At 44.7% G+C, this 12,143-nt stretch overlaps 2 protein-coding genes across 3 annotated transcripts; one reads left to right on the forward strand and one right to left on the reverse strand.

The window, feature by feature from the left end:
* The first annotated feature begins 2,357 nt into the window (after nt 1-2,357).
* LOC100279168 (uncharacterized) lies at nt 2,358-3,123 on the forward strand. Its single transcript, NM_001152196.2, has 2 exons — nt 2,358-2,480; nt 2,625-3,123. Exons 1-2 carry the CDS (start codon nt 2,387-2,389, stop codon nt 2,894-2,896), a joined length of 366 nt encoding a protein of 121 aa, NP_001145668.1. The 5' UTR covers nt 2,358-2,386; the 3' UTR covers nt 2,897-3,123.
* A 1,301-nt stretch (nt 3,124-4,424) lies between these two features.
* On the reverse strand, nt 4,425-8,750 carry LOC100280208 (uncharacterized). Of its 2 annotated transcripts, none has more exons than XM_008645290.3 (4): nt 8,531-8,750; nt 5,908-6,537; nt 4,985-5,751; nt 4,425-4,840 (listed from the first exon to the last, which is right to left on the reverse strand). In XM_008645290.3, exons 2-4 carry the CDS (start codon nt 6,469-6,471, stop codon nt 4,729-4,731), a joined length of 1,443 nt encoding a protein of 480 aa, XP_008643512.1. In that variant the 5' UTR covers nt 6,472-6,537; nt 8,531-8,750; the 3' UTR covers nt 4,425-4,728. The 2 variants fall into 2 exon arrangements, with proteins under 2 accessions (XP_008643512.1, NP_001146611.1); NM_001153139.1 differs by having other exon boundaries at nt 4,437-4,840; nt 8,535-8,679.
* Between the last annotated feature and the right edge of the window lie 3,393 nt (nt 8,751-12,143).

Below are 12,143 nucleotides of genomic sequence, written 5' to 3' on the forward strand. Positions count from 1 at the left end.
TAGTGCCATGACCCATGCATTAACCTATGCAGGAAAAGGTTGTCCTTTTACTTCATGGATTTCTTGGTACAAGTGAAGACTGGGTTCCCACGATGAAAGCTCTTGCCCCCAGTGCACGGGTAATTGCAATTGATCTTCCTGGTCATGGCGAGTCACAGATACTGCAACGTCACAAAAATTCAGAACAACCTGCTGTAACAGTTCAACTAGTTGCAGATTTGTTGTTGAAGTTGATATACCACATAACTAATGGTGAGGTGGTGGTGGTTGGCTATTCAATGGGTGCAAGGATTGCACTCCACATGGCACTAAATCAAGATCACAAGGTAACTGTGTTTTTACATTTTGTGTAAACTTTCTTTTCTGAATGTTCTATAAAGCTTGTTGTGCCAAACAGATCCGTGGAGCTGTTACAATATCAGGAAGTCCTGGACTGAGAGATGAAGCAAGCAGAAGACGCCGTATTGCTATTGATAAATCAAGAGCCCAGTTCCTGATGTGTTGTGGACTTGAATGTTTTCTTCAGACATGGTACTCTGGAAAACTGTGGACCAGGTAATTATTTGATGAAGGAACTAGCTTGTTTGATTATTGCCTGTACAAAATGGTAAATTTGTATGCATCGTTAGCACTCATTTGACAATTTTCTTTAATTCTCTGTATGGAACTCTTTTCTGTTGATGGGTGACCAAACCTTCAGTCTACGAGAGCATCCTGAGTTTAATTCTCTGGTGAGGACACGCAGTAAACACAAAAACATCAAAGCTCTAGCTAAGGTTCTTGCAGACTCAAGCGTGGGGAGACAAAAGTAAGATCGCCCTACCGAGATTTTTTGGTTACAGTGTTTGTGTGCCATCCGTTTTATCAGTACCAGCGGTGTCAGTGAGTACCACTGACAGGCCAAACTGGTAGTGGAGTTGATATGCAAATGGCCAGTTGCACTTTGCTACATTTTGCTATTATATTAGAAACTATTCATGTGACCTTGTCTCATGCAAGTTTCAATGCACCAGGTCCCTGTGGGAAGACCTGAAGCACTTGAAGAGGCCTTTACTCGTCGTTGCTGGTGAAAAGGACGCAAAGTTCAAAGACATCTCGCAGAAAATGCGCACGGAGATAATGAGCCACGCAGAATGCGGATCTGATGGTCCTAAAGGGAAGGAACTTTGTGAAGTGCTCATTATCCCAGATAGCGGCCATGCTGTGCATGTTGAGAACCCTCTTCCTTTGGTGAGAGCCGTGAGGAAGTTCTTACTGAAGCTGTATTGAGGAGAACATCTGAGTAGAACCGGTAAATGGAGCATCATGCAGGTATATTGGTGTCCTCACATATGCAGGTGAAGAAAGGTTTCAAATTCGTGCCGCCCAAGAAGAACTGAAATTTGGTCTCCGTCTCGTCCAATTTGTCGTCGTTGGATCGTTGCAGTAACTTTTTCCCGTTTGGCCTTAGTGTTAATAGCGTGGCTGGTAGATCCAACTGGTGATGCCTCTTACGAGGGTTTTTGAACCCCAATGGACTGGCTTCCCTTTGGTGATTGTCAGGGTTCTGCATTTCCTAGAGATAAATTCTCAGCATGTTCAGACCTGGAGTGCCGTGCCCTTTGTACAAGGATTCCTTTTCTAGAGTTGTATGAAATAAATGCTCGCTCTCGAGAAGCGGATTTGGTCAAAATCTCACTCCACTACCGAGCTGCGGCGATTCATCAAGAAGACCTTCGTGCCGATCCCTTTGTGTAAATAAAAGTAGCCTCATCTTTCTTTGTCTTGTTGGGATCCGGGAACCGGCCGACTGTCGATCAAGTGCGCTTTCTGTGCGATTCCTGACTGCCAATTTAAGAACCCTTCTTAGCAGTTTAGGATCTTGGTCCTTAACGACCCCGATGCCAAGACGGCCTTTTAAATAATCGGGCACCTGCGGACGTGCCTGGTGCGTGCACAGTCACGCTGCCAGCACCGCCTCGCGCCTGTGGCATCGGCGATTTGGCAGTGCGCCCGGCCAACAGGGAGCTCTACTCCCGAAGCCCGGCCACCACCCCGGCGGGCGTACAGAGTCCACACATGCCGCGCCAGTGCGTGCAGCGTGCGTGGCTGTGTCTGTGTGGCTTGGTGCAAAGGAACGCCTCGGACTTGTTAAAGAACGCTTGGACATGGGTACGGGCGGGCACAGATGTTTTATAGGAGTGTTTTGCGTATACATATAATATATGCGGTGTAAGAGATCTCGCGAGCTTGAGCTTTGACCACCAATCGATCGATCTCGACCTGACCGCCTGACTTTTTTATATAATAACAAAAGGGCATCGTCGATCGCTCCCTTCTATACTATAAAGACCGTCCTACATCGCCCTCTCACCTCATTTTCCTTAAGCTTCATTTTGGGATCGACATGGGTTGCACAAGGGCCTCTTCAACTCTTCTCATGGTCGTCGTGGCCATCTCCGTGCTCGCACTAGACCATTCCGTTGCTAATGCTCGCCAGGGTAAGCTATGTCATCTTTGCATTCTACGTTTCGCTACGCATGTCTGAAGTTTCTAGCTGGTGTTTTGTTGTCCTCCGACCGCTGCTAAAGTTTGTTGCTGCGTTTATTCATCCGATTTGCCGCCCTATATATTCAACACTGCAGTGAGGAGCCCGTCCATGTCGACCGGAGAGCACCATCCGTCTAGGAACAAGGAAGCACTGCAAGCGACGACGACGAAGGAGCACGGCGCGGTGCACACCGGGGGCGGCGCTGGAACCGTGCACATGAGTCCGGGATCAACCGGAGAAGCAGGCGTGGTCGGACAACCGATCTTCGGCGGCCGCGGAGAAAACAGCAGCCCCGCCGCTGCCGAGAAGGTAGCAGTAGTGGTCGCGAGATATGGACCCAGGCCTCACCCCAAAAAACACAACTAAGCTAGTCTGACTCTGGGGTGCCCGTCCAAGTGTCTGCCGCCTGTATGTATTTCTTGTAGCCTAGGCGCCTAGCTAGTGTCTCAATAGGTAGCAAGATAGGATAGGATGGATCAAACTACTCCATACTTATATGTTATATCGTAGTAGTGTACTAGCCCAGTTATTAATTTCGTCACGTATAGAACAGTACTGATCGATGCTTACTTTCAAGCCTTTGGTATTTCAAACATCGCACCTTCGAGTTTTTCCTATCTTTTTTTGTTTTTGTTTTGTTGTTGCTGTGGTTGGACGGGGGAGAAAAGGAGTTCCTGAGTTTGGCTCAAATGGAGTGAAATTCACCTCATGCCGGTCGCCGGATCGAGTCGTGTTTAATGAACTAAATAATCGTTCAAACAAATAAGATAGTAAACATATATGGGATTATTAGGATGCAAGTTGAAGAAGTTGAAGTTGTGAAGTTGCAGGGAGAGGGGAAAAAAGATAAAGCAAAGACTCCTCCAATGGCTCCCTCGATGTTTCCCGCACGCGATGGAGAATGTACGGCCTGAGCCCTCAATTTCTCCAACAATTTGCTCCCTCTCTTCACGGTAATCTTATTATTCAAAAAGATTGAATAATAAGAAGATTTTAGCTGCTACAATCCCATGGGCTCCTAAACAAGCCCTAAAAGAAGGAAATTTTCCTTTACAAAACTAGTTTAGAAACTCAAATTCTCTTGCATTGGAGAAGATTGAGGTTTAAATTCCCATCAACCTAAGAGAAGATTTTAGCCCTCAAAAGGATTTGCATAGTCCCGAAATAGCCAAATCAGTTTTACTAGGCCGCCAAGCATATAGCAAACGAGCTAGTTGGTTTGGGCCTAGTGGGTGGTCCCTGGTCGGAGCGTGAATCCAGTCCGCCTTGATAGATAGACAAGTATCTGGGCCTCAGCCAGCACGGGCCAGGTACGTCATGGTTTTGGGCCTAGCAGTCAGTACGGTACGAGATGTGATGTGGAGTGGTTGCCTGCTGCTGCAGACTGCAGTAAGTAAACACGCCTTCGTCCATGATAACACGTATGGGGCATTTATGGCTGCAGTGACGCATACATAGCATAGCAACAGCACAAGACCACAAGAGAGGCCGTGCAATGCAATGCAATGCAATGCAAACGGCACAAGTGGTGGCTCGCATCGCGCGGTGGCCTTTCTCGATCAGGTCAGATGGAGTCGTCACACACTCGCATATATGGGTGCTCCTGACTCCTGTTCCGTACGCCAACAGATCTCTCGGGTTCCACGGTTGGTTCGTGACAAGTTCCATTTCTGTCAGACGAAACCCCCAGAAATTATGGTACGGCGTCTCGATCATGGCAACGGGACACGGGACGGGAGGGCTCGTACACCGTACATACGCCGGGGGGACAGTTTGCCGTGGGCCGGCCGGCCGGACGGACGGCTGGGATCAACTTGGGGCGGGGGAGGCGATCCATCAACCATCCGGTAGAGAGAAAAAAATCCAAAAAAAAAACAGGCATCGATCCACCAGGGGAACGAATTTTCGCTGCATCTAATTTAATTTAAATCCACCAAAAGGATGTACAAAACTAATCACCTCTGCCAAGCGTGATCACTACTACTCTACTGCCTTATAACAATAGCAAATGAAAAACGTGGGCACTTAAGCACATTCTCGGAGGAAACAAAAACAAAACAAAACAAAACAAAAAAACCGTCACTACGCTACAGCTATACACACCTTGTCACTCAACGGTCAAGCCACTAGGAAGGAGGTGTCAAGAAAGGAGGTGGCTGGATTTCAAATAAGATGGCAGGGCCGCCCGCCATGGTCGATCAGAATTTACAGCAGATGATCCCTTTCCTCCAGACGCGATGCCGTCCACCGCTGCGCCTGCGCTCTGCCTTCGCCATCCTGACGGGGCTGCTGGTCCACTCCCTCTGCAACCTGCGCGTTGGAAAATCACACGATCATTGTCATACAATACAATAATGACTATGTGGTCTATTTCTTGAAACTGCTTAAAAGATAAGTGAAGATCAACTCGTTGTTGGCCCTCCCCTCAGACGATTGCAGAGTCGTTTGACTTACACTGGAAATGCAAAGGACTGGGTGCTAGTCGTGCTGCTATCTGACCGGAGAGAGACGTTGCCAGAATATGCTATGTGACCCGACATCGACACCGGGCCTGACATTATACTGGGACCAGAGAGGTCCGGGTCGTCACCGGCGCGAGCTGCCGGTCTCGAACTACTACTACTACTACCAGGCACGGTTTCTTGGACCGCAGGCGCAGAGCCATCCTGCGCGAGGGTAGAAGCAGAACTCGTACTGGCGGCTGCGTCGTCTGCTGTGCCTATGCCGTGCTCCTCATCCATCTGACCATGTTTTTCTTGCTTCTTCCCATTCCCATATGCACCAGCGATTGGCTTGCTAAACATACTTCCGCTGTGGTTGTCGTGGCTCTTTTCAGATGAACCGATGTCTGAGCTGCCTGCGCTGAGAGTATCCGCCCCTGGTTCAAGTGTTTCACCTTCACCCAAGCCTGCGGTTGCGGTGCTGCTCGTCGCGTTGTGAAAAGAGCAGATGGAACCCGTGGAGGAGGCAGCATCTGTGATTCCTGGTATAGAGCACTCAGGCACCGATGTGTACTCTCGTGACCGACGATCAACGGAAGGGTTGTACCGATCAAGTTTCTGTGGCTCTCGCACATCTAGTGCCGTAGCTGTATCAACCTGGTCTCTAGCCATCGTCGCTGGGCAACCACTGCCTTTCTCCTTACTTGATATGCCATCACTAATATGCTCAAAGGTGTTGGCCAAAACAGTCTCAGCGTCAGGATCGCCGTCCTTGGAAGTCTGTAAGAACAACAACAACCAAAAAAAAAGTTTTGATGAAAGAATTTTCTGCTAAATTTCGAGTCAAGAGGGAAGAACATGTGGATATATATTATATAGCACGATGGTAGTGGTAATGACACAAGCAATTTGAACAATTTGTATGTCTGGTTATACCTGTGCAGCTTCTTCTTCATTCAGAGGACATTTATGCTTTTCACTGCTCTCGGAGTTTACTGCGCCTGTATTTCGGGACTCTTCTGCACTTTCAAGGAGAAGCAGCTCTTGCAAACTTATCTTCTTCTCACCAGGACTGCCTGCGATGGAACCAGTACCGGTCCGATCTTCAAGATCATACTCTCTGCCACTATCTGCACCGATGTTACAAAGAGGTGCAAGTGCAACTGCTTCTGGTTTTAGTTCGTGCGCAGATGTTCTAGAATGATCTTCCTTCCCGTAGTAGCTTATGTCACTATCTGCACCGATCATTTGGCAACTGAGATCTAGGGATGACCTTCTGTCTACTGGTTTTTCTTCTGATGCCGTCCGATGAAGCAGTGCTCCGTCATCGACACAGACATCCTTGACAAAATTACCGACGTAGTTATCGGAATCAATAGCGTCTGCCAGTTTTATCTCCACAACATCCTTGTCATAAGAAACATTCCCAAGTACAGCATGCCCACTTTTCTGTACCGTGTCTTGTGATGAACTCTTGTCTTCTACCATTTTCCGTGTCATAACTCTGTATCATTTTACCATCAGGTTGTATTGTCTAGTTTCAGAAAGCATCAAATTGGTGTTGTCCTGCACACAGGTTCGTGAGAGGTATTGTCAGCATGGAACTCTTAGATCATCTTTGCAACAATACAACACCAATACTTTCAGAAGGTGAAAATAGACGTTGCAACAAATGTTGCATCAAAATTAACATGTTTTCTTTTTCTTCGTTTTGACATACAATGAACGCCCAACGGATAATAAATTAGTCATAAGTATACATTGGCAAATTCAACTAAATTAAGATATCTCGCTGTTTTGCTTCTATTCAATATGGTTGGCATATCCCTTTAATCAAGTGCAAGCCATTAAAATTTCTTGTCCCTCCAACTACATTGGCCATGATGACCATGATAGAGACAGTTCCTTCTATGGTTTGCACAAAGAGACCAGTGTCGGTTTTGGTGGAATTAGTATCATCATGGGGCCAAGTCAAGGCACAAAACCTCATAATCAGAATCAAGAGCCTTCCCACTTGACATGAACAAGGCGAGCAGCTTTCAGGGTATAGGTAACAGAGCCAATTTGGACAGGACAGGCAACTGACATCGATCATCGATGGCAACCTGAATACCTAATGGTACTTTTTGAGACTAGGATGTGCATATTACCTTCAGATCTGAAGTAATGGAGATTTCATTAACTTCAGAGTTCAGATAGAGTCGCACATCTAGCATTGCTTATGATCCTTCTGAATATGTAAAAACATGTTAAACCTGAACTTCAATAAAACTAAGTTCTAGGTACTGTGTCGCCAACATGAGTTCCTACTGAGAAACCGTTTACTAGTTATACATATTGTCACTCCAGTAGATAATTCACCTTACCAACTATAGCTGACTGATCTAGACATAGAATAATTTACCCAACAAAGCCAACTCGATCAAGGAGTATTCTGCACTAACTAACAAGAGCTAACAATAGCAAAATCATCCCTAAACTCCATTAACGCCCCATGCTGGACGAAAGCATTGCAGATTTGCAGTTTAGTTTCAGTAACAACAAACTTTTGGACCCAGCCAGCCCAGAAGCATTAGGAATAAGTAAAAAGAAAAAGATGCAGCTGAAACTAGTTTCAGTCGCCTAGCTTCATGAGCGATGGAGAACTAGAAGCAGCAGCAGGAGTGCTGATACTTTCGTGTTCACCCGTGAAAAGAAGTGTTTACTTTCTTGTAACTGCAAGTCCTTAACACAGCTGTAAGCTGTCCTATTAAGGCTACGGACCTCACAATCTTTGCATGATCCGGTACAAACTGACAGAGCAACAGAAAGCAGATACACGCCAAACTAAACTACAGAGTTGGCACCAGAACGGGGAGGCACCGCACACCTACACCCAAAATATTAAAGAAACATTTTTCCCCCTTCCCTGACTGATGGGTTAACATACTAAACAGCCTGTATAGGGTACAGTACAGTCCATAACCTAAAACATCGGCGATCTTGAATTCTTGATAACCTAGACCACATCGACAAGAGTACCTCTTGCCGCAGACGTACCTGCACTGTATCTGTACGAAAGTTTACGTAGAAGAACTGCAACAGACGCATCAATCACACAACTGGCCGGGCACTGGAATGAGATGCGCGCCAATTCCAGTTTCCACCAAGCAAACTGGCACAGTCCAAGGGAACTTCAATGCATGCATCAGATGGTGCCTGTCGCTGGGGCTGAGCAGTGTCTCCTCCCCATACGGTAGTAACTAGAGGCACAGAAGGTGTTCTTGTAGCAAATCACAGTGTTTTCTCGTGTGAAGAAAAATGAAACCATGACACTCAGATCGGCAATGGTTTTTTCCCCTATATTCTAATCTTGGAGTTGAGAAAGCATGCCAATCAAAAAGGAGCAGGTCGTGGTGACTCGACAAGAGATTACACGAGGGCACAGAAATCAACATAGCCCTTTCCGAATCATGAACGCCATACAGAGCCTAGCGAGAAACTCTGGCGGAAATCTAGAACGAAAAAGAGGGCCAGAAGACGAACAGAACAGAATAGAGGAGAAGGATCAAGAACTCACCTGCCTTGCGATAAAACCCCGGAATTCTCTCCTCCTCCGCCGCTTGCGAGGCCAAAAGAAACGCCGCCGCGAACGCAGATTGGCAGAAGCTCGGTGAGAATGGGATGAGGAGGGGATAAGCCGATCACAGGCAGCCCAACGACCAGGAGAATTCAGAGCTGGGAAAAGAATTCCAAACCCCGGGGGTGGCCTCTTAAATAAAAGGCGTGAGAGGCAGAGCTGCGCAATAAATTTCGTATGCACCTCTCCTCTCTCTCTCTCCTCTCTCGATTTGTATTTACATTTAGGCCCCTCGAGGTCCACGAAACGCTGAAACGGGGTCCTTGGATTTCCCTTCTTAGAAACCACAAGTTTGGGGTTTGTTGGCGTTCAGGTGTTGAGATTACGCTGAACTTCAAGGGGGCCTCTTGATATTTATGCATATGTAACCTCCAGATCCAAATTATAAGTCATTTTAAACGACTCCCTAAATATATATTTGACTAATATTTTTCTGTTAAAATACAAATAAACTCTTAATTTTTTTGTAATTTTGTAAAAGTATTTCTAAAATAATTCGGTGTATATGACTATTAGGTTTCAAAACTAAATAACAAAATGGCTATTTGTAGTCAAAGTTTTACAATTTTACTTAAACGACTTCTAATTTGAATCGGAAGGGAGTATTTGATCTTGAGCGGTGAAATTCTAACATTTGGATGTTCTTCATTTTGTTTCTCAAATATGTAGTCAACTCCAGTGTCCAGAATAAATGCTTTCAAATAAATGTCTGCTAACTAAGTGTGCCTAGCTTGAAAAGGAAACAAGTGTATTGTCTCTTAATTTTCATTTATGTTTATGACTACACTTTTAGATCAAGAGGCCAATTAAGGATGTGTTTGGCAGCGCAAAGCATATTAGGTTCCCAGTAGAATCAGTGACAAACACCAAACGAATAATTCAAAAATAATCACTCGAAACTGATTCTTATTTTGTATTAATCCAGAGAAATGTATAAAATCTGGTTTCTCTTAATTCTGATTCTGGTTAGCGAGCTAGGTAAACGGTTCTATGAAATGATACTTATTCATAAGCAAAACCTTTGTGAAAGGGAATCCCCTTGATATGAAAGATTAATGAATGTTAATATGCTTTTATTTGTAAAGTATAAATGTCCATTCAAAAAGTAAATGTTGGACAATTTGCACCCTTGAATGTGTTCTGCCAAACGCACCTAGTATCTCTGCTACTTATTAAGATTGTAAGGGTAGTATGTCATTCCGTGTTATCATACCTTGATCTGTCATTTTCATTCCTTATCCTGTCTTTCTCATTCCCCTCTCCTCGCAAAGTCCATTCCAATTCCCCCGTAAATCTCACATCTAGCTAAAATTAAAAAATAAACATGGCCCAAGAGGATTCAAACACGCGACCCCTCAAACAAATACGAGCAGTAGCTACCGCTACACCACATGTGTGTTTTTGTCAATATTTATGACAGGAAAAACATCCACCACATCTCTCCTCAAACTCAAATGCTACCCTTGCACAATGCGTAATAGTAGATAAGTATCACCGAGATTATTGAATTATATTTTTGGATGGAGAGAGTAGTATTTAAAGAAGAGCCTTGCATGCAATTTCTTTTGTTTGATCAATGTTTCCAACTTAAATTTCTTTTTTTGCATGCATGTCATTTATTCTCCATAATATTTTTTTCATTGGTCTGAATTGAGTCATTTTCATAAACCAACGCCAAGAATGAATCCATGTTTCTTACTTGGAAACCCCGAACAAACACCACTAGCAGGAGGCGCTCGCGTTGGTGTCGCTCATCGATGATGAGAAGAAGCTTGGCGACTGCCAGTTCGACCTCTGGACGCAGTCCTACGTGTCCGCATGCGCCGCTGTGTACGACAAGCTCCGGCGCAACCGCCGCTTGGACGTGGTCCAGGGCGGCTGCACCACACTGTACATCGTCAAGCAGGAGGACCTCATGGTCATCGATGACTCTCGTGTTGTTCTAAGCACCGCATCCGATGACGACGCCATCACGCCGTCCAGCTCATCGTCCATCTAAAGCCTAACCTGCCACGTAAGTCGCTACTGACCGGCCATGAATTCTTGTGCGCTGGGACGACCGCCGTTGCTGGTTGTGAGTGTTCTCGAACATGGTGTATGTAGAGGAGTAGCGCATCCGGTGGTGCAACGGCTATGTGTACTACCTCGCTAATGAGTCTAGGATGCACTTCGTCTGGCAGCCCAGCCAATAGTCATTGATGCTCGCCATGTCGCGCGCGTTCGATGACTACTATATCAAGGATTGTGACATCATCTCGGCGTTGGAGATGACGCAGAGGAGGACCGACAACAATGACCAGCTCATCATCATCGCCGTCGTGGGGGTAGCTTTTGTGCCGGCTTGCCTTTAATTCTCTTCGCAAACACACACTTGCCTTTTATTTAAGCAAGCGCGTATGGTAGTGCGTGCTTGATGACTGACGATGTACGAGGGAACTTTTTCCGGTAGGTGTGGAATGTGTTGTTCAATGATGGGACTATGGCATATATCGAAGTCTGCATGATACTGATGGTTGCAATGTAGTGGTGAAATGACTAGATTAAAATAACAAAATTTATGTATGGCCAAGATCACAAATGAATTACGAAACCTTTTCTCGTAACAGTATAACACATATTTTATATATAAGTTATCGTAGTATTGAATGTTCTTGTTGCAACGCACGGACACTCACCTAGTATAACATTAGAGAGGTAATTCAAATACTTTTATCGTACTCCCTCCATCGATAAAAATATGATGTTTTGGATTTGCATTGAGTCGCTTAAGAGATCAATTTTGACTATAAGGTATATTTTTTTCAAAATAGTCATGCTACAACTATAAAAAATCATGTGCTAAGTTTTTTCTAAAATACACTTTCGTGATGTCATAGCACCTTTAATAAATATCACAAATATATGCAGTACGGATGTTTGGATAACATTGACAAACAAAGTGTAGAATAAGGATGTGTTTAGTTTGAGGTGGTGCATTATTAGTCTATTTCTTAAATTTGGTGGAATGATTTTATTTCTTATATTAGTACTAATTAATTATAAAGAATGAGATGGTGATAGATTAACTTATTCTATTTTACGAACCAAATAAAAAAGCAAGGAGCGAGAAGATGATGGACTAGCTTGTTACTCAAACCAAACACCCTATAAATGTCTGAACAAAAATGTATTGTATCATCTTTGAATTCTAGCTAGAACTACGTTTAGGATTTGTTTAGATACAATGGCTAAGCATCTCCAAAAGACTAGCTAAATAGCTTGTCAAACTAAATTTTAGCTACTTAATAGCAAAATAGCTCTCCAACAAACTAGCCATTTGAGAGCACCTAGAGGGGGGGTGAATAGGTGATCCTGTAAAACTTAAGCTTATAGCCACAAAAACTTGTTAAGTGTTAGCACAATAAATGCCAAGTGGCTAGAAAGGAGTCTCAACAAAACACAATACCACAAGAGATCAATCACAGAGATGACACAGTGGTTTATCCCGTGGTTCGGCCAAGACCAACGCTTGCCTACTCCACGTTGTGGCGTCCCAACGGACGAGGGTTGCAAT

Source organism: Zea mays, chromosome 5 (genome assembly GCF_902167145.1).
Source record: "Zea mays cultivar B73 chromosome 5, Zm-B73-REFERENCE-NAM-5.0, whole genome shotgun sequence".
NCBI classification, from domain to species: Eukaryota; Viridiplantae; Streptophyta; class Magnoliopsida; order Poales; family Poaceae; genus Zea; species Zea mays.

Coding starts and splice junctions, on each gene's coding strand:
- LOC100279168 (NM_001152196.2), top strand. CDS start 2,387: ATGGGTTGCACAAGGGCCTCTTCAACTCTTCTCATGGTCGTCGTGGCC. Junction 2,481..2,624: donor CGTTGCTAATGCTCGCCAGG/GTAAGCTATGTC, acceptor TCAACACTGCAG/TGAGGAGCCCGTCCATGTCG.
- LOC100280208 (XM_008645290.3), bottom strand. CDS start 6,471: ATGACACGGAAAATGGTAGAAGACAAGAGTTCATCACAAGACACGGTA. Junction 5,752..5,907: donor ATGAAGAAGAAGCTGCACAG/GTATAACCAGAC, acceptor TTGTTCTTACAG/ACTTCCAAGGACGGCGATCC. Junction 4,841..4,984: donor CAGTCCTTTGCATTTCCAGT/GTAAGTCAAACG, acceptor TCCAACGCGCAG/GTTGCAGAGGGAGTGGACCA.